The 22,310-nt window shown below is 49.6% G+C and overlaps 1 protein-coding gene across 1 annotated transcript in view; it reads left to right on the top strand.

Annotated features, from left to right (window-relative positions):
- The first annotated feature begins 4,903 nt into the window (after window positions 1-4,903).
- RAD50 (RAD50 double strand break repair protein) overlaps window positions 4,904-22,310 on the top strand; it is a 186,442-nt gene continuing 169,035 nt past the window's right edge. Inside the window, exons 1-2 of the mRNA XM_045576654.1 lie at window positions 4,904-5,186; window positions 14,152-14,261. Of these exons, the coding sequence (XP_045432610.1) occupies window positions 4,919-5,186; window positions 14,152-14,261 (378 nt within the window). The 5' untranslated portion in view covers window positions 4,904-4,918. The remainder of the gene's footprint in view (window positions 5,187-14,151; window positions 14,262-22,310) is intronic.

The following is a 22,310-nucleotide window of genomic DNA, read 5'->3' as shown; positions in this document are numbered from 1 at the left end:
TCCTTGTCACTTTGGGTCCTCCTAGAGCAGTTCTGAGAAAGTGTTGGCCATATTGATGGGACCAGCGGGTAGAGACTGCCTGTTAGCGGAGTCCCACCTTGGGCGGAAATGACCTGGCTCTGATACCCCGCATTGTGCTCATTCATTGGCTGGGAGCAGCCAGAGCGTGTGGCCTTGTGGGAACACTGCAGCGGATGGGAAGGCACAGCGTCTGGCGGCTAACTATATTCTTTGCAGAAGGCTCTCTTAAAGAGAGATCTGAGTATCTACATGGCTCCCACAACTATTCATTCATTCAGTTATGCAACGTGGGAGCCATGCTTGATATCTCTTTCTCCCTTGCCTCTGAGACTCCGTGGTTCTGATCATTTTACCGTCTAAATCTCCATCTCTCATCTGTTCGTTTCTCTTCATCTCTTCCACCACTACCACCATCATCTTGCTCCCAACAGGAGCCAATTTCAAGCCATTCGCCACAGAGCAAACAGAGCAGTCTTTTCAAAACACAAATCGGATGATATAACATTACTGCTCATAAAGACCTAAGTCTTTAGTACGGCCATCAAGACCCTACCTGATGTAGCTTTCCCCTTACTCTCCAGCCTCCTGTGGACTCTGTCTGCTCCGTTTAACCTTGGACATCAGATAGAGGACAAGGGTTCTAATCCAGCCTGCTTCCAGTTCCCCAAGGGTTCCGGGTTCCTTCCTGCCTCGGGACTTTTGCACATGCTGTTCCGCTCCCACCGCCACCCACCACCACCACTTATCTCTTCTCCAGCCCCATACCCACTTACCCAGTTAATTAATCCTCATTTTTTTGCTCCCAATTCAAGCAGCACTCCTTCAAGGAAGACTTTCCTGACCCCCGGACAAGTTCAAATCCTTTGTTCTTCCCTGAGAATCAAACCCACTTTGTAGCATCCAGGATAGTTTTCTCTATTTGACTAATTACGTGACTGTCTGGCTACCTCACTAAGATGTGTTTCCTGAGGGCAGAGACCATGTCTATTTTTGATCATTATTGAATCATAGCAGTGGCTAATCATAGAGAGTGCTTGCATTTTGTAGTTGTCACAACATATTGGTTGAATAAATATTTGAAGTATGTAAAAGGGTTATTTGACATTTCCCCCTTTTTATTTGAATCACACACCAGGTGTTTTCTAATCAGCAAATTCTATCTTCCTTTGCATTTATATTGTTCTCCAGCTGTATTGCCTGATCACCTCTTCTTGCCCCCCACCCCCAGTATCTTTGGCCTGGGAATTTTGGTCTTCATTAATGACCACTGCAGCCTGGATAAAGTGCTCGTTCCGTAACTTGCTATTTGCACAAGATTTTACTCTAGAGTTAGAAGGTGAGGGGTGATAGGAAGGAAAAGAAAGTGCATTTCCCCCTAAGCGTTGGGGTACAAAGTTGCTCTTTGAAAGTTGAATTATATATCAAGTCAATCAGAGCAAAAATATACAAACAAAATGCTTCCATAAAGAGGAATGAGGACTCCAGGAGTCTAACCATACTGTTGAACTTGATAAGGCCTTGCTCTATTTAAAATAAGAAATGTGTCCACCTGAGGAGGGGACGCCCATGAGCATAATCAAGACAGGAGGCCACACAGATGGAGTGCCCAGTGGGCATCCTCCCGAGGAGCAGGGCAGCCAGGCAGCGGGGATGGGTGAGCAGCCCTCCCAGCAGGCTGAGTGGCCTTTGGTGGAGGCAAAGGCCCAGGCCTGACAGCATTCAGCATTTAAGTCAGATTCTGACTCTTCTGATTCTGATGTCAAGTTTGCCAAGCCTGCCTTCTTACAAATGGGCCACAAAGTGCACAGTTACATGTAGAGAGAGCACTCACCAGGCAACAGTGAGAGTCCAATGTTCCTGAGAGTTTTGTTTCTAACAGGAATGGGTCAGCTCCCGGTTTTGGAATCAGATGCCTTTATTTGAACCCCGACACTATCACTTACATACATACTAACTGAGAATTTCCTTTAATTTTTTCCCTCCCAACTGAAAACAAACAAACAAACAAAAAACCAAAAAACAACATTAGAATACACCACATAATTATAGGGAGAATTAAATAAAGCAATGTATGCAATGCACCTCACATAGAGGCTAGCAAACAGATGAAATCAGTAAGTTGGCATTCTAATTTTATATAATGTTGACTTTTAATCAAAGCTGGAACACTAAAAAGGTGAAAAAATATATTTATATATTATTGATTTCAGAGAGGAAGGGAGAGGGAGAGATAAAAAAAAAAATCAATGATGAGAATGATTTATCAGCCGCCTCCTACGAGCCCCCTACTGGGGATCAAGCCTACAACCCTGGTGGCTGGGGGGGGGAGGGGGGGGAGATGAAATAAATATTTTTTAAATATATTTTATTGATTTCAGAGAGGAAAGGAGAAGGACAGAGAGAATCATTGATCGGCTGCCTCCTACACATCCCCTACTGGGGATCGAGCTGGCAACCCGGGCATATGCCCCTGACCAGAATCGAACCTGGGGCCCTTCAGTCGCAGGCGAACACTCTATCCACTGAGCCAAACCAGCCAGGGCAAAGATAAAAGTTTTGATCCCACAAGGCTGAGGACCAAATCTGAACCTCGGGAAATCACGAAGGTGATCGACTTCAGACCTCACATCCTGCTACCTCTGCTCACTTGAGCAACATCTATATCAGGTAACCAGGATTTGGCTTCCTCTTCTCGTGTCTCAACCTCTCTTTTCCTGTTCCTCATCTCCCAGACATACTTTTTATGCACAAGTAGAGTTAGCTCTATTTTGCTCTCCCGAAGTTAAGAATAATTGTTGTATAACAAGGAAGAGGCTCCAAGCCTTGTCCAGATTTTTCTTTTTCTTTTTACTTCATACTACAGAGCAAAAGCATCTTCTTCTAGAGTGGAAACTTGGGCTTCTGTGTTTCTAAGGCCAGCAGTTGGCCTGCCCCACCTCCCCACCGGCTCTTGAGGAAAAACCTGCAAGGACGCCCGGAAAACCACAGTGCCAGCCGCAGACCAAAGCCGCCATCATGCAGGGAACGCACGGGAATTGCAAACAGACAAACCAAAGTGACGCTGGCAGACAAAGCACTTTTTGTTCTTCTGTTGCAGGTAACATGTTGCTCTTGACAAACACGAACAAACACACGCAGGCAAATTGTGTTTGGAGTATGGAGTCTTGTAAACATTTTCCAAGTGGAAATACTTACAAAAGCGTTTTCAGATCTCAAAGGTGGGTGCCGGGTAGAGCTGCCCGGATGTCCTGACTGTGGAGCAGCTTTCTATTCTAATAAACACCTGGCCCAGGGGCATCCTTACAGGTGCCTTCTCACAGGCTGCCCTCAGGCCTTCCCAGGCAACATAGCACAGTCCAAACTTTGAAGAAAACTTTCTTTCCTATTATCAGAGAAGACCTCCAATGTATCAGACGATTAGAATATGTCTATCAAGCAATGACTTGGTCACTGCCCTCGAAGAACCCACCGAGAGCCTGAGGTAAAACACGAAGTATTTTCTCCATGATTTGGTTCATTAAACTCCTGTAACCTAATGGTGTTGTAGGACGTGGGAAGGGCACAAGGTGTCTGACCTGGGGGGGGGGGGGGGGGGTGTCAGACCAAACCTGGGCTCAGCAACCTCAGGTACTTGGGTTCTGGCTAGGGAAGAATTCAGAGCAAGACCCAAACTATGAGGGATGTATTGGGTACATTACAGAGGTAGGAAAGGTAATTCCTAGAAGAGATGGCCTTAGGAAACAGATTATGGAGGTAAAGGAAGGGCCCTTGGAACTTGGGAGTGAGTAAGCTAATGGTAACATGCCTGGGCCAGAGGAGAGAGAGGGAGATAGGGAGGAAGAAAGAGAAGGAAGGGGAGGGGAAGGGAGGAGAGGGGAGAAGAGGGCAAGGGAGGGCAGGGGAGGGGAGGGAAGGGAAGAGAAAGGGAAGGGAAAGGAAAGGAAGGGAAGAGGAGGGGATGGGGAAGGGAAGGAGAGGGGAGGGGGAGGAGAGGAGAAGAGAAGGGCAGGAAGGGCAGGGCAGGGTGAGTGCTCCCCAGAGGGGAGAGCAACACTGGGTCCTCCTTCCTAAGGCTTTTAAGGCTGGAGATTTTAGGGGCAGAACCAGGGAAAGATCTTAATAGAAATCCAGTAGCTTTCCACTGACTGACTGGCTTGGGGGGCGGGGGAGATGGGAGGGGGGCAGTCTGTTGCTTATCTGGGCCTGGAGCTAAAATACAACTTGAAGGCTAGATGCTATCTCTGGGGAGGAGAGCACTGGGGTCCAAATCTCATGCCCAGTGATATGCTAAGGGAGGCAGTCACCTAGGCTTCCCCCCCCCCCCCCCTTCAATTGTCCTGCAGACACCTGGGCCTTCCCACCAGGTGACTTTCTCTACCTGGCCCCTCGTCCCTGCTCTGCTCCAGTCTGTCTTACTGCCTACCGTTGTGGTAGGAAGAGCTAATATTTCCGAAATCACAGAGCCAGTAAGTGACAGAGCCAAGGGGTTGAACCCTGGAGTCTTTGAATGTCAGGTATTGATGGGGTATTGATGGGCACCATTAAGAACAGGGGGTGCAAACCCTAAGCTTGCTGTTCCAGTTCTTCTTGTCCAAGGAGGGGGGCCCCATTCCACCCACGCCATTGACTTATTTCTCCGCTGACCCCGGAGGAAGAGCCTGGCACCTCGTGCCAGGACCAGGCTGTCCCAAGGGACGGTGCACCCGTTTGGCAGAGGAACCAGGGCGCATGCCCGCGCGAGGGAGCAGGCTGCTCTGCGCCTCGAACCTGGATCCCTCCGAGGCAGGGATCCCCCTCTCTCCGGCCAGAGACCCCCGAGGGGTGCCCGCAGCCGGACCCGCCGGCCGCCGCCGACCACGAGGCCCCGGGAGGCGCTGAAGGAAGGGAAGCGGCTCTGATGGACCCCGGCGCGGGCCCTCCGCCGCCCGCCTCCGCCGGCCGCCCGGCCCCTGCGCGCGGGGCTCAGCCCGGGCCGCCGCCTCTGGCTCGGGGCCCGCGCTCGGTGCTCGGGCCGGGCCCGCCTCTCGCGGTTTTCGCTTTCGTTTTCCCGCCGATAAAGCGGAGGAAAATGAAAGCGGCCGCGGCCGGGCTGGCGCGGCGGCCACCGGGCGAGGGGCGCGGGGCCGAAGCCGGAGCCGGGGCCGGGGCGCAGCCCGCGCCGCGAGGTAAGCGCAGCCCCTCCGCGGCCGCCTCGCGGGCTCCTCCCTGCGGACCCGGCGGGCGGGGCGCCGGGCTGGGAGGGCCGGGGAGCGGGCCTTCGGGGGCTGGGACCTCCGGCCGCGCGGGGAGAGGGGAGCTCGGGGTGGGACGCGGCGAGGCGAGCCCCGGCTCCCCGCGCGCGCTCCGGGCTGGGGGAGCGCCGAGCCCGCTGCCCGCTGCAGCCCGGCTGTCGGAAAAGGAGGAGGAGGGTGGGAGCCTGCGATGCGGGGCGGAGAGCCGCACCTGAGCCCCGCGGGAGGCGGGAGCGCATCCTCGGCCCGTCTCCCCTGTCAGGTCCCCTCCGCCCCGCGCGGCGTCCCCGGCCGCTCGCTGTCTGCGCTTCTCAGATCGGGCGCCCCGGGCGTCCCTGCGGGGCCCTCCGAGGGTCTGGCGGTTACCCCTCTGGGGCATAGGATTGGAGAGCAGCCGGGCCAGGATGCCGCCCCTCCCCGGGGCCCTGCAGGGACCCCAAACCAGGGCTGACATACATGCACCCAGGGGACCCAGTTTTCCCCAAACCACGCAGCTTTCCCCTGCGTCTGCCCGCCAAAAGGGGGAGAGACTAGTGCCGTGGTCTTTGTCCTGAGTCAAATCTACCGCTCAAAGTAGATTTCCCGAAGTGAAAGAATTGGGCGCCGCCTCAAGGCTGTAGAGACAGCCCCTGACCCTAGGGTGTTCCCCATCCCCTGGCCAGAGAAGGTATGAGGCAGGCCAGTGGTGGGGGGCAAGCGTAGAGAGGAGGCACTGAGTGCTGAAAGCAAAGTGGCAAGGCTGCAGGCACTGACTTACAAACACTGACGAGAACCCAGTTTTTGTAGCCAAGAACCCCCCTTCTGTTCTGCTTTTGTCTCAATAAAAAGGAATTCAAGCTTATTTACTTGGATCTGGTCATAAGACCCATTACTGAGACAAAACTGGGAACGTCCTTAACTTTGAAAATAGCCATCTGAATTTGATGAGATGACTCAGTGCCCTAATTTTTAAAACATGGAGTCCCACCCCAGAAGGGCGGCGTTTTATTACTTTTAGAAAACACTGTCTTTGTCATGAGCCAGAAAGTCAGATGGTTGGTTTTGTGATTAACCTCCTCTGTGCTGTTCTTTTCTTCTGAGTTTCCTAGAGCCCTTCTCGCTCCCTCCTATTAAACTAAAATTTAACTGTCATGGATAGTTCTCTTTCCTCTCCAGGGGAACCAAAGTTTGCCACCCTAAAATATGCCTTCTGGGATATTGATCTTAAGACTGCTATTTTGGAGAAACGAAAGAGCCTTTGATCCTCTCCTGCCTAAAGGAGTTCCGCCAGAAAAGCCTGCCTCCGGAAGCCCAGCCTGGCATACTGACCTCAGCGTGTTCACCTCACACATGTGGGTTTGTGTGGCAGACTGGGAGAAACCCCGCAAGGCCTGTTGGTGGACTCCCCTCAGCGCCCCATTGTTTCAGAATTTGCTGACAAGTTTGCTCTTTCTCATCTACTGTGAATTGGGTACTTTCTCTTTGAAATCCTAGACCCTGCCTCCCTCCCCTTGTTTAGAAGGGCATATAAGCCTCAACTGCCCAATGCATCCTCAGTCTTATATTCTTTTTTCTAATATATTTTATTGATTTTTTACAGAGAGGAGGAGAGAGGGATAGAGAGCTAGAAACGTCGATGAGAGAGAAACATTGACCAACTGCCTCTTGCACACCCCCCACCGAGGATGTGCCCGCAACCAATGTACATGTCCCTGACCGGAATCAAACTCGGGACCTTTCAGTCCGCAGACCGACGGTCTACCACTGAGCCAAACCGGTTTCAGCTTATATTCTTTTTTTAAAAAAAACATTTTTATTGATTTGTTTTTTTAGAGAGGAAGGGAGAGGGAGAGAGAAATAGCAGTGATGAAAGAATCATCGATTGGCTGCCTCCTGCATGTGCCCTGACCAGGGCCTAGCCCAGGAGAAGCCTGCAACCTAGGTACATGCCCTTGTCTGGAATTGAACCCAGAACTCTTCGGTCTGCAGGCCAATGCTTTATCCGCTGAGCCAAACTGGCTATGGCAGTAGTTTGTTCATTTTTATTGGCCAATAATGCTCCATCAAATGGATTTACCGCATTTGGTTTATTCATTCATCAGTTGATGCACATTTAGGTTGTGTCTACTTTGGGGCTATTATGAATAATGCTTCTATGAGCATTTATGTATAAATTTTTGTGTGAACATATATTTTCATTTCTCTTGGGTAAAGAATTCTTTAAAAAAAAAAAATATATATATATATATATATATATATATATATATATATATATTGATTTCAGAGAGGAAAGGAGAGGGAGAGAGATAGAAATATCAGTGATGAGAGAGAATCATTGATAGGTCACCACCAGGGACTGAGCCTGAAACCCGGGCATGTGCCCTAACAGGGAATCAAACAACTGTGACCTCCTGGTCATAGGTTGACACTCAACTACTAAGCCATGCCGGCCAGGCTTGGGTAAAAGAATTTATATATATATATATATGAAAGTGAAAGGGGGAAACTAATATATATATATATATATATATATATATATATATATATATATATATATATATATAAAATTTTCCCCTTTCACTTTTAAAAAAATATATTTTTTATTGATTTTTTTACAAAGAGGAAAGAAGAGGGATATAAAGTTAGAAACATCAATCAACTGCCTCCTGCACACTCCCTGCTGGGTATGTGCCCGCAACCAAGGTACATGCCCTTGACCAGTTTGGCTCAGTGGATAGACCATCGGCCTACAGACTGAAAGGTCACAGGTTTTATTCCAGTTGTGGGCACATCCCCAATAGGGGGTGTGCAGGAGGCAGCTGATCAATGTTTCTTTCTCATCGATGTTTCTAACTCTCTATCCATCTCTCTTCCTCTGTAAAAAAATAAAATATATATATATTTTTAAAATATATTTTTATTGATTTCAGAAAGGAAGGGAGGGGAAGAGAGATAGAAGCATCAATGATGAGAAAGAATCATTGATTGGCTGCTTCCTGCACACCCCTCACTGGGGATAAAGCCAGCAACCTGCACCTGGGTCATGTGCCCTGACCAGGAATCAAACCATGACCTCCTGGTTCATAAGTTGATACTCAACCACTGAGCCACGCCAGTCGGGCCCCCTTTCTCTTTCTTGATGGTATTCTTTGAAGCAATTTTCCACCCTCCCAATTTTGTTGAAGTCCAACTGATCAGTTTTCTCTTTTTAAAAAAGTATTTATTTTTATTGCTTTCAGAGGTGAAGGGAGAGGGAGAGAGAGAAAAAAGCATCAATGATGAGAGAGAATGATTGTCTGCCTCCTGTAGGCCCCCTGCTGGGTATGAAGCCTGAAACTGGGCATGTGCCCTGACCAGAAATTGAATAGTGACCTCCTAATTCATGGGCTGATGCTCAACCACTGACTGGGCTAAGAGCTTTCTAGTTTTAACTCTTACTTTTTTGGAATCCTCACATGAGGCTATTTTTTGTTTGTTTTTGAGAGAGGAAAAGAGAGAGAGAGAGAGAACCATCAATGTGAGCGAGATACATTGATTGGTTGCCTCCTGCGTGTGCCCTGACGGGCTGGGGAACCTACAACCCCCCGGTGCGCAGGCTGATGTTCTGGCCACTGAGCAACACCAGCCAGGGCTCTCTCAGATATTCCTGACCCGTCTCCCCAGAGATTTGTCTATTTTTAAAGAAATGCTTTGGGTTTTTGTCAACCCACTTTTATTTTTTTGTTCTCTACATCCTCTCTTTAATTGGTTCTTCTCTTATATTTATTATTTCACCTTATTTTCCTGGTTACATGTTGCTTGTAATAGATGCAAACAGTGTAGTAGACACTCATAAAATTAGACAGGAAAGACCACTCCTATTTCCTATAATTCCACTCTTTATAGGTAACCTTAGTTATCAGTTTGGTGTATTTTTCTGGATTATTTTTTTCTATACTTACACATTTTTCTACCACTTTCTAAACTGTGTAAAGCATGAACCTCTTTCTGTGGCATGCTCACACACACACACACACACACACACACACACACATCCATTATAATGGAATGGCATAATTTATTTATCAATTTTTCCATTAGTGGGCATTTAGATAGAAAATCTTGGGGTTTTTTTTAGTAGTGGAATATAATTCATCCGTGTTTATTTTGATCACTGATATGTGTGGCCCTCTTTCTACCATCTTGTTTTGCCATATACTTATTAGGGGTCCTTCCTTTTTTCTTGTGATTTTTTTCTGATTCATCAAGACGTCTTTGTCCCCCTTCCTTCCTTTTTATTTAGTGACTTTAAATTCTATGTCTTACCAGGAGCCCTCGTTAAGTTCTTAAGCATAGACAAACTTATGGTTTCCTACACACGCCCACAATTAATCAGAATCTTGAACCTCCTTTCAAACGTAAGAAACTTTTTAGCATGTTTTTAATTATCTTCTCCCCCACCTTTCTCCCACACGGGTGTCTGCCCAGAAATTACTGAAATTATCTGGGAGCTTCCCATTGTTACTGACTCTTCATGCTTCAAAATACAGTTTCCTTTTTCTATTTTTGAAATCTCAACAATTGCATTCATCTTTAACCGATTTGTGCAACGGCCTATCCTACCAGGATAGGAGGGCTTCCACACGTGTTTCTTTTAGCGTCTTCATTGGCTGTGGAACATTTGTGGAACAGTTATCTGTGTTTCGCCTGTACTGCTTCTCCGGCCTCTGACTTCTCAAACGCACACTGTCCAGCCCGTGCTATTCTAATCCTCACGTGACCTTTGCTGGCACAAACACGTTCTGAAATGTTTGCCAGTGCTGGAGTCACTTCCTCATATTTTACCGAGTTTCCTTTAATATTTTACCGAGTTTCCTTTAGGTTAAGAAGTACAATGTCGGGCTGTGTAGACTTACCTCTAAGTGAAGATTTGTGTCATGGCCCTGCCCCCGGGTCCGAGACTAGCTGCAGGAGTATGCTTTGAAACTCCAACTGCTGGATATGTTACACTGAAAAGCTTAACATGTTAACATTGCTGTTTATCATATTTATTATGTGAGGGTGAAGTCAGATGGGCACTCTGATAGTATAGTGGTGCTGCCAGTAACTTGGGTGGTATTTGTCAAAAGCTCTTTAAAGTGTCCATACCTTTTATCCCAGTAATGCTACTTCCAGTAGTCTGTCCCGAGACGTGTTTCCCACGTGAGGTTATTTCGGATGGTGCGGAGTGGTTCCAGGTGGAACACACAGCATTGTCTCACCCTGACTCGCATGGTGAGAAGTTACTGCCCTTTTCAATCTTCTGATGGAGGGAAGGAGAAAGGTCCCAGCTTGGGGCTGGACTGTCTTTAAAAACCCTCCAAACCTCCCTCATATCCCGTTAGATATAAAAGAACGAGCAAAGGGACAGCTGTATCTTCACCGCTCTATTTTGCTTTCCTTCGTGCTCATTTTTCCAGTTGCCTTTATTTGTGACTAGGATGCCGGTTTTCCATTGACAGTAGTGAGTAAGGTTTGCTTTTAAAACACATTCACTTAAGGGAGAATGAGTTGATTTAGAGAGAAATGTTAAGTATGGTACAGATGACATATGATTACAGTGAACTAGTAACGGTGATGTATGGATGACTGAAACGTGCGAAACATGGCCCCAAGGAATACTCAGAGCTTCAGCCAGGTTCTAAATGGGGCACCCTTCTCTGCGGGCTGTTCCTACTGTGGGACTCCTGCTACAGAACCTCGCCACTCTGTTTTCCAGCAGAAAGGAATTGGTTAAGTGATTTTGATGCCTTTCTATGATGGAATACCGCCAATTATTTTTTTTAAAAAGTATTTAATGGCACAGAAAAATTATTACTGTTATATAAAACAAAGCTGGTTGCAAAAGAAAATATACACAGTACAGTACCTAAAAAAAATTTTTAAAGAGATTATAGCTATATAGATACACACACAAAAATTATTGGAAAAAAGACTGAAAGAAAATATTTCCAAATAAATGATCTCTGGATGGTTGTAAACATATGCCACTTTTGTCACCAGAAAAACAATACATGCATACATATATATGATTTTTAGTTAACCTGTTCCAACCCTAACTGGACTACCTGGTATTTTGCAATCTGCAGGTACTCCTGGGTCTTGACATGCTCCTAGGTCCCTGAGGCCTGACCCAAAGCCACCTGGGGTTGGGGTGGGGGTAAGGTTAGGGGGAGGGGGAGCAGTGCCTTACAGACTTCCTTGTCACCCCTCAGTAAACCCCAAAGTACGCGGTGGGTATATGTTTATACTTTTGCAATAAAACAGGAAGAACGCATAGAAAACACTCTGGAATCATTTGCATTGCCTTTTCTTCTCAACAGACCCAATAGGCAGGACCAAGTCAGGACACCACGTTCTCAGAAGGTCTGGAACATTCCATGGGAGTGGAGTAGATGCTGGGAGAGGGTCTCTTAGTGTCTCATTTATGATCTCCCTTTGATTTCTGTATTATTTCACTGACCATGAAGTTTCAACATGTTGGATATCATTGTGGCTATGCATCACCTGGGCTGCAGATGTGTGTATTTAAATTTGGGCACCTCGTTTCCAAGATTACGAAATCTCTTTGTTTGGAAGGAAAAAAATGTTCACCGCAAAGCCTACTGCTTGGCAGAAGCATTTGCTACCTTTTGCCCGGTAGCAGTTCTCTTAGAGCTTGTTTCCGGACTCCTTTGTGGGGCTGGGGCTGGCAGGCCCTGGTCAGGCATGGTCTATAGCCCGGTACAGCTTCCTCCTTCTGTGGAGGCGCTGGGCTCTGCCCAGGATAAGCCAGCCACGTCCTGAGCCTGGGAGACGCCTGACGCTGCACTCAGGTAGCATCTGCCAGGTGGCAGCAAGACCTTTGACTCGTTGACTCTTCCCCTCCTTCAACGCCTCTCCCCTCCCACTGCCACTGCTGTGGGTCAGGCTCTCACACTGCTTGCCTGGATAACACAGTGACCTCCAACTGGCCCCTGCCTCCCCTTCTCCTTACTGACAGTGTGTCTCTTCACTGAAGACGGTGTGTATCGGTCTCTTAGTGCTGCTGTAAGAAATCAAGGCTTCTCCAGCTTCGGGAGGCATCCTTTGTTCTTTGGCTATGGCTACTTCCTCATCTTTTATTTTTATTTATTTTTAAAATATATTTTATTGGTTTTTTACCGAGAGGAAGAGAGAGGGACAGAGAGCTAGAAACATCGATGAGAGAGAGAGACATCGATCATCTGCTGCTTGCACACCCCTTACTGGGGATGTGCCCGCAACCAAGGTACATGCCCTTGACGGGAATCGAACCTGGGACCTTTCAGTCTGCAGGCTGATGCTCTATCCACTGAGCAAAACCGGTTTCGGCTACTTCCTCATCTGTTAAGCCTACCAGTCTTTTTCATGTGGCATCCCCCTGGCACTCTCCCTCTTACGAAGACCCTTGTGGTGACACGGGGCTCACCTGGACACTCCAGGACAATCCTGCCATCTTAAGATGCCCAATTTAATCTTCTCTGCTACGTCCCTTTGTAAGGGAACATGTGCACAGCTCCCAGGGACTCAGACGTCAGCATCTGTGGTGGGGCTTTATCCAGCCAGCCTCACAGTGAATCTTTTAAAAAAAGACTCGCATCCCACCGTGTTACTTCTCTGCCAGACCCCTGGGTGCTGCTCCGGTTCTCAGGCGATCAGGACCTTTCATGGCTGGGAGTGCCATGCAAGAGCTGCCCAACCCCTTCCCCACCGCCCCCTGCCCCCTCTCTCCCCGCCCCCTCTCTCCCTGCCCCGCCTCTGGCCTGCTATTCATGGTCTAGCCTGTGCTTTTTGCCAAGAATGCTTCTCCCCACACTCCCCCCAGGCCTTCCCGAGGCTTCAGACAAGGTCAGGCCTCCCTGGGATGCTCTCACTGGGACCTGTGCCACCCCGTCACCGTGGTCGGCAAACTGCGGCTCTTTGGCCCCTTGAGTGTGGCTCTTCCACAAAATCCTATGGCCTGGGCGAGTCTATATTGAAAAAGTGGAAGTTTAAGTTTTTTTTTTTTTTTTTTTAAATTGGCTCTCAAAAGAAATTTCAATCGCAGTACTGTTGATATTTGGCTCTGTGGACTCTTAAGTTTGCCAACCATTGCACTATCACACTTACCACAGGTCAGCAGCGTTGCATTTATTTCGGTGATTGTTGGATTCATATGTGCTTCTCCCTTGTTGTTAAGTATGCTATGCCAGCAGGGGTCAAGTCTGTTCTTGGCCCATCGCTGCATCCCAGCGCAGTGCTTGGCTGTGCAAGGTGGTTTAGTAAGTCCTGGGGAAACCTGGGAACGAATGAATAATAGAACGAATGTCATCATTCTCTTTCCCTTTTACCCTGCTTTGTCATCTGCACAGCACTTGTCCCCTCTCTGCCTCCTCCCTCCACCAGAATGGGAGCTGCAGGAGAGCAGGGGCTTTGTGTGTGAGCTCAAGCCTCTCCTCCCGGGTCCCAGAGTCATGCCTGGTCCAAGACAGGCACTCGACAAAAATTTAGGAAATGACTCTATCACAGTCTCACATCTGAACCCTCTTTGAAGATGGTTTTATCAAGGTCCTCATTTCCATGATCTAATCTAGCTCAAGAACTGGGCAGATTGGCAGAGATCTAAAATATTCACCCATTTTTGTGATAATCCAGTGAGTTAACACAGGCAAACCGTTTGGCAGCTGGCGAGCCCTGTGTGAGAATTTGCTGCTGTTAAGAAATACTTGAGCTCTTAGTGGCTGAGAATTTTTAGTGTGTCTGTTGCGGCTCTGAGGTGGGATCCCAAACACAGAACTGAGTGACTTCTCCTGGCTCCTGCACCAGGACGGGACTCGGTCTTGCAAATTGCTTGCCGAAGCTCCCAGGCCTCAGGTGGGCAACTTTGAGCCATAACGTCTGCTTTTTCTTGTCTCGCCTGCAGGTGGCAGCACGCCCTGGACTTCCCTGCACTGCAGGCAGACCTGGGGCTGGACAGCAGGGAACCGAGAAAATGGACTCCCTTCTCCTGGAGACGCCAACCACCAGCCCTGGGTGAGTTTGCAGCTTGACCAGAGCTTTCCTCTTTTCTGTTCTGCGTTATTTATCGTTAACATAGGGGTTGGTGTAAACCACCCATGTTGGATTTTGAGGCAGTTTGTTGATTTTCGGTTTGCTTACAAAAACAACAATAACAGTATTACCAGAAATATTACCAGAATGTTGCAGAGGGGACGAGGGGCTGGGGGTCATCTTCTGCCCTGGGAGTGGGGTGTCCCGCCCTTTGTCATCCAGGGAGCCGGGGGGCCCCCCAGAACAGTTCCCTTTCGTTCAACACATGTGTGGGAGCTCGTGGTCCTTCGAAGTTCCAGCTGTTTGAAAATTAAAGGGACAGTTTCTTTGTGTAGAGGCAGAATTGCATTCAAAAAGATCACCGCCTATAAAGTTAAAATCAAAAGGTTCTTCATAACGCTTGAGTTTTCTCAGTGTTGTCTCTTAAAATCTCGTTTTAAAAAAAGCATTAGAAAGCAATCTGTGTTGGTTCTGAGTCTCATGTGAAATAATGTGGAATTGGTTTGGTGGAGGATTGTGCAAGGACTTTTCTCCAGATGTGCTTAGCGGGTGGGCGGGGGCGTGGAGGCTGGAGGAGGGACGAGGCGGGAGCCTCCGGGTCACCCATCTGCTGTGGGTTCAGCGTCCCCGAGGCCCACCCTCGTGGCCCCCAGGCCCTGGCCAGCCGTGGCCTGGCTGTCGCTTGCTCCCTGGGTGCTGTGCCTCACAGTTCAGTGCCTCCGAGTCCGCGTCCGGTTTCGCTCGGCTTCTGACTCACAAAGCTCTGGTATTGGGCTGTTGGTTTTTTAGTAAAAGCAGGTGTGGAAGGACACACCGGCCCCCGAGGGACTTTGATGGGCACCCTCCTAAAAAACATTTCCGGGCTGTTTGTTGTGTTTTCTTCTTAAGCACCAGTTAACAGTTTTCAGTTTAACTGTGTGTTCCTTCCTGCAGTCTTTTGCCTGGGGCTGGTCTTCATGATTTATTCTACGCCTCGTGTTTAGGGCGTTGCTCTACTTGTCAAGTCTGGGTTTGAAATAGAGATGATTTTTTTTTTTTCCTTCTCAACACAGACCGAGCATGCAGAAATAGGGATGACTTGAATTTGTCTCCAATTTATTTCTATCTTTCATTTCCTTCCCTCGGGAAATGGAGGGAGTATTTGGGGGCATATTAATTCAGTCAGCAGGGATTCTCGAGTGTTGTTTAGTGCCTGGTGAGTGGAGACACCTCAAGAGAAGAAGCTGTTGCCCTCAAGGTCACATGTTCTGGGGGGAGAATCAGAACCTGGTTTCTGGGTGGGTCCTGGAAATTTCGGGGAAACACTTTGCAAGGTATATGATGTTCTGACCGCTTTGCGGTGCACCTGAAACTAATAGAAAATAATATTGAATCTAAACTGTAATTAAAACATAAAATTAGCCCTGGCTGGTTTGGCTCAGTGGATAGAGTGTCAGCCTGTGGACTGAAGGGTCCCGGGTTCAATTCCAGTCAAGGGCATTTGCCCACGTTTCGGGCTCGATCCCTAGTAGGGGGCATGCAGGAGGCAACTGATCAATGATTCTCTCTCATCATTGATGTTTCTCTCCCTCCCTCCCTCCCTCCCTCCCTCCCTCCCTCTCTCTTTCTCTCTCTCTCTCTCCCCCCCCATCTCCTTTCCTTTCTAAAATAAAATTAAAAAAATATATATAAAATAAATAAATAAATAAAAATTTAAAAAGAAATCTAAATTTAAAAAATAAAAAAGTTTTTTTCTGTAACTGTCACATGTGCATGGCAGAGTTCCCACTTGTGAGTTCCCAGAAAAGCCCATGGCAGGGCCTGCTCCTGGGCTTTGTAACTCAGACGGGAGAAAAGAAGGTGGTGTGCTTCCAGGCACACAGCTGGGGGCAGCCCAGCGGGGGTCACACTGAGTAGGTTGGGTTGACCCAATTTTGGTGGTGGTAGGATTTGATTATCAAGCCAAAATACTTAGGGTTAGGGTTAGGATGATATTTGACTTAAATATCATCAAGAATGGAAATAAAGACTGAACAGAAGGACAAGCTTCCTGTTTAAAGGAGGGTCTTTTATTTCCATTTCACACCTGGGGTAAGCAGTGCTTTTGTAGTGTCTTCTCAAATGATTCTCAAAGGTCACGCAGCTGCTGGAAGCTGGGTCCGCCAGACCCCAGAGTCCACACACACACACACACACACACACACTCACACTCTCACACCCTGGGCCTGTGTTATCTGCGGAGCACAGGCGGGTCTTGGGATCCCCGAGGCTTCACCCAGCGCTGACCTTTTGTGACCCTGAGGGTCTGTCCAGGTCTGCGTTGTCTGTCTGCGTCACTCCTGTGCTCCCCGGGCCGGGGAGAGGGGAGACGGTGGGTTAGTCACTCCCCGGTCTCTCTGAGGCCCTGAGAAAGCCCGCAGGCACCCGGCCAGACCTCCGTGGTCTGCAGGGCTGCAGTCCAGACAAGCCCCACAGGCTGCCGGGAGCTCTGGAGCTGCAGGCCCCGGACCAGCCTTCCCTCCGAGGGGAGGCCGCAGGGCGATCGCAGTCCGGGCAGGGAGACAGCGCAGCGGCAGCCACCGCACAAGCTGACGCTTGTTCCTGCCCCGATCTTCCAGCACCGGCAGGAGAACGCGCGTGCGGAACTTCTCCGTCCATTCCTGCGCTCATTCCTTCACCGAACATTCAGCAAACAGTTAAGCACCTTCGCGCCCCTGCCTTCACGGAGCTTATGGTCCCATCTGGGAGACAGACAGCGCTGAACACACTGTCAGGGAGCAGTGGGTGCCCCGGGGAGGAGCGCAGTAGGGTGAGGCACAGAGACAGGGCAGTCCAGGGAGACTTCTCGAAGGAGGAGGTGTTTGAACGGAAACCCGGTGGCGCCAGGGAGCAAGCCATCGGAATGTCTGTTCCAGGCAGAGGGGACAGCAAGGCCATGGCCCCGAGATGGGGTTGTGTGGGGAGCACCAAGGAGGCCAGGGCATCAGAGAGTCGGGCAGGGCAGGAGGAGAGTGGGAGGAGCAGAGGCCACAGAGGGAGGAGACGGCCCTGGCCACCCAGCCTTGTGGGCCACCGTAGGAAGATAGGATTGTGTTCTTGCCCGCCCTAAGGTATGTTGGGGGCGTGTTCCTGGCTGCTTGGCCTCCAGACCTGCAGCCTTCCCAGAGAGCCTTTTGATCTACCCGGCGTCCTGCTCTGCGTAGCCTCTTTCTGGTGCCGTCAGCCACCAGCCGCTCTGCGGCCTTCGGCCAGGGCCCCCATGCAGAGCTTCGTGGGGAGGGGAGGGGGCCCACTACGTTTAGAACAGAATGCTGACCAGCTCAGAAGGGAAATGCAGTTTGTGTTTAAGATGAGGAAAGATGCGCTGGGATATTATACCAAATTGGTATAAAATTGGTATTAAAATGTTTACATTTCGGTTGGAGGGGCCCCACGGTGACCACATCTGTCTCCCTCCTCCCCTGCCGGCTGAGGGCCTAGGTGTGACCTTTCTGGTCCCACCTGTAGAAGTTGGCTAGCCGTGGCTTTCCTGCCCAAAGGGAGGGGGAAGAGGAAAGAAAAGACTTATTGCAGGGCCTTCTCACCTCAGAGGCCTCTGGTTCAGTGGACAGAGTCTACAGAATGTTCTTAAGGGGATTAGGAACATTCTCAAACCATGTCCAGGGGGCTGTGTTTTATATTTATATTATGCAGCCTCCCCCCCCCCCTTTTTTTTTTTGCTTGTTTCAAAAACACTTTTGCATCTGTCCTCGTGTTTATAAAGTACCTCTGCACAGGGGTTAAGAGCTTGGGAAAACAAAAGCCGGTCCATCTTCACGAGCCATGTGCCTGGGGTCTGTTCCCCTGACTTCCCCGTTCTTCCAGTTTCCTCGCCTGCAGATGGAATGGAAACGGGACTTACCTCAAAGGCCATGCTGAGGGTCAGCGTGCCGAGGCACCCGCGCGGGGCCGGGCTCAGGGTAAAACTTCGTGCGTTTCTTCCCCTTGAAAGGGAAGGAGGTTAAGGGACTTGCTTAAGGTCATGTGGAGAGTTAGAGGGAAAAGCCAGAAATGGAAGCCTTGGCTCAAGGGGTCCGAGGCCAGGGCTTTCCCCCCGGAATTCATTCTGGTCTCCAGGAAAAAATGTCAATGTATACTAAGGTGACCAGACGTCCCCCTTTTGGCAGGACAGTCCCGATCTCGAACAATTTGTTCCGCATCCCGCGGTGTTTTAAAAAAGTCCCGAAACACCGGGGGACACAGGACAAATTGTTCAAAATCGGGACGTCTGGTCACCCTAATGTAGGGGTGTCGAACTCAATCAGAGAAGGGGCCAAAATCTAAAATCCAGCCTAAATCGCGGGCCGAATGGTTTACTGAACAGTCATAAACTGTCATTGTGATGGAAACGCAGCGGAGTGCAGTGATGACAGCGCGGTGCGGGCCACATTGCAAGGCCTGGCGGGACGGATTTGGCCCGCGGGCCTTGTGTTTGACACATGTGCCCTAATGTATACACCAACAGTTCTAGCTGAGTTGAACCCTTTGGCAGCTGCTTTTGACTTTTATGGGGCTGGGTGATCAGGGCTTCCCCAGCGCACACGACTCTTAATCATAGGCAGGAAGAGGCCCCGGGGAGGGGCACCCGTGAGGGCTCTTTGGCGTGTGAGAGAGGGAGAGGTTGGGGTGGTGTGCTTCCGGTACTCCCCGCCTTTGCGTGGTGCCGGTCAGATCCTGAACCACCTCTCCCCCCCACACCCCCCCACAGGCCATCACAAAGGCCATACCTGGGGAGGTTGGGGCAGGCTTGCAGGTGGCAGGTGGGCACGCTAAAACTCTCTATCCCAGTGCCAAGCCGGGCCCTCCCTCAGGTGGCTCAGATCCTCTGGGTAAAGAGACCACCTGACTTTTGCCCTTTGGGGCAGGAACACAGATGCCCTTTCCAGCTTACCCTGTTGCCAGAGCGTTGTTGCCACCAATCTTCGATACACAGCAGTGCCCCTGCTCCTGGAGGTTAGACCTAAGGACTCCGCCGCGGGTTGTCCCAGGAAATGGACCACACTTAGAATAAGGTGACCAGACGTCTCTATTTTTATTTTAAATATATTTTATTGATTTTGTACAGAGAAGAAGGGAGAGAGATGGAGAGTTAGAAACATCGATGAGAGAGTGTCATCGATCAGCTGCCTCTTGCACACCCCCTACTGGGGATATGCCCGCAACTGAGGTACATGCCCTTGACCAGAATTGAACCCGGGACCCTTCAGTCCCCAAGCCGATGCTCTATCCATTGAGCCAAACCGGTCTTGGCCAGACGTCTCTATTTTTAACAATTTGTCCTGCGTCCCGCAGTTTTAAAAAAGTCCCGATTATTGCCAAAACCGGTTTTGCTCAGTGGTTAGAGCGTCGGCTTGCGGACTGAAAGGTCCTGGGTTTGATTCCGGACAAGGGCATGTACCTTGGTTGTGGGCATGTCCCCAGTGGGGGGTGTGCAAGAGGCAGCTGGTTGATGTTTCTCTCTCATCGATGTTTCTAGCTCTCTCTCTCCCTTCCTCTCTGTAAGAAAATCAATAAAAAATATATTTTTAAAAAATAATAATAAAATAAATAAGCCGAAACCGGTTTGGCTCAGTGGATAGAGCGTTGGCCTGCTGACTGAAGGGTTCTGGGTTCGATTCCGGTCAAGGGCATGTACCTTGGTTGCGGGCACGCCTCCTACTGGGGACGTGCCCGCAGGAGGCAGCTGATGGAGGTTTCTCTCTCATCGATGTTTCTGGCTCTCTGTCCCTCTCTCTTCCTCTCTGTACAAAATCAATAAAATATATTAAAATAAATAAATAAATAAAATAGTCCGATTTTTGGAAAGAATCTTTAAACAATTTGTCCCGCGGCATTTTAAAAAAAGTCCCAATTTTTGGAAAGAATCTTTTTAACCATTTGTCCCACGTCCTGTGGCGTTTTAAAAAATCGGGACTTTTTTAAAACGCCAACGGACGCGGGACAAATGGTTAAAAATCGGGCCTGTCCCGCCAAAAGCGGGACGCGCGGTCACCTTCGCTTAGCATGTGGCCGCAGGCAGTCCGGCCAGGGAGGCCCGCCGTCGGAAGGCTGGGTTGCCCCAGCTCTGCCCCTGTGTGTGGGGGTGCAGGGGCGGGGCGTGCTTGAGAAATTATTCAGCCTCTTCAGCTCTCAGTTTCTATATCTGTAAAAAGGGAACAAAAATACCCGCCCCACAGATTTCCTTGCAGCGTGAGACAGATAACGTGCGCCGTGCGAGCGGCTCAGCCTGGGCCTGGCCCGGGAGCTATTTCCATCCTCCTCGCCGCGAGCGTTAGCGAACCGGTGGGCGCCGCCAGCGTGTGGGCGGAAGCAGCGCTCACGTGCTTCTGCCGGGACGCGAGCAGCTGTGCACAGGTAGTGTGTGCTCCGTGTTCCTGCCGCTTACCGTTGTTTCTGCTGTTCAGGGCGGATGATGGAGCGGCTGTTGTGCGATGCCGTGCTCTTTATTTCCCGGCTTCTTTCCTTTTACTCTGTGTTCTTGGGGGAAAAAACATAACAAAAAAAACTTGTTATATGGCTAACAGGTAGGAGGGTTTACTATACTGAGAGTTTTGCATGTATTATCTTCTTTAATCCACATAACAACCAAATGAAGAGGCCGCACGGCTTCCACGCTGCCGACCTGGCCTCCACAGGTCCAAGTCCAGAGCCACCCTCACCCGGTGCTGCCTCCCTCCACGGGGCAGTGGTTGACCTGGTGGCCTTGAGGCCTCAGGTCGTCTGCTCCACCCCCAGCTCCTTCTCTGGGCTGAGCTGTGTCACAGAGGGGAACATCTGTCCTACTTTCTTACTTACTTTTATTTTTTTTAGGAGGAAACCACTTTTAATTGAAAAATAAAGCAATATTTAATACATCTCAGATAAAAACTTTTTAACAACATAAACTGTTAAGTTGTTAAAGAAATCGCTTTCCTAGGTGGTACTGTGAAATTTTGGCATCAAACTATCAATACAGTTTCCCTCCTTTGTCCTGACTCAGAGAAGCGTAACCCATGAACCAGGAGGTCACGGTTTGATTTCCGGTCAGGGCACATGCCCAGGTTGCAGGTTTGATCCCCAGTAGGGGACATGCAGGAGGCAGGTGACCAATGATTCTCTCTCATCTTTGATGTCTCTATTTTCTCTCTCTCTCTTTCTCCCTCCCTTCCTTTCTGAAATCAATAAAAATGTATTTTAAAAAATAAGGACCTTTTCGTAAATTTAAACTGTAAATCTATAAGGTCTATTCCTATTCCTATCCCTCATACACTGACAAGAGGGGGATTTTTAAGGTGACCAGATGTCCTGCTTTTGGCAGGACAGTCCCGATTTTTAACAATTTGTCCAAAACATCGGGACTTTTTTAAAACGCCGCGAGACGCGGGACAAATTGTTAAAAATCGGGACTATCCCGCCAAAAGCGGGACATCTGGTCACCTTAGGGATTTTAAACAAACATTTCCACACTGAGGAGTTCACAGATAATAGCACATGAAGCCAATATCGCTCCTGTCCTACGTTAGAAGCTTCCCAGAGAGCATTGTGGGCCCTCCTTGGGTGGCCATGCCGGTGTCTGCAGGGACAGTGGCTTCTTCCTTGGTCTCTGGCAGTGTCCCCTCGAGGCCAGCCGTCCATCCCCAAGAGTAGTCAGGGGCCCAGCTTCAGAGTCCTGGGGTGGACACGAGAACGGTGAGGGTCATGTCCTCCCCGTGCTGACTTCTGCTGTGCTGACTGTGGTGTCCGGCTACAGTGCAGGTGCAGCCAGTCATCATCCCGCCTTCTGTGCTGCCGAGTTACCGGGCCGCAGCTGGCTCCTTCCTCACAGGTCTGTACCACTGAGCTCCGGGAGCAGAGGAAGGGGTCTGTGGGCCACCCGAGTCCCCGGAGGGGCTGAGTGACCGTGTTAGGTCTGGCCTGCAGTCCCTGGGGTGAGAGGTAGGGGTGGGACTGCTCTAGTCACTGCAGCAGGTGGGTTACCCAAGGTCCTCGAAGCCAGAAAACTAGTATACCCTTTGGTGGTAACTTCATTCAGCA

The sequence above is a fragment of the Pipistrellus kuhlii genome, unplaced genomic scaffold, assembly GCF_014108245.1.
Source record: "Pipistrellus kuhlii isolate mPipKuh1 unplaced genomic scaffold, mPipKuh1.p scaffold_m20_p_8, whole genome shotgun sequence".
Lineage (NCBI taxonomy): Eukaryota > Metazoa > Chordata > Mammalia > Chiroptera > Vespertilionidae > Pipistrellus > Pipistrellus kuhlii.
This window is presented reverse-complemented; position numbering and strand designations above follow the sequence as displayed.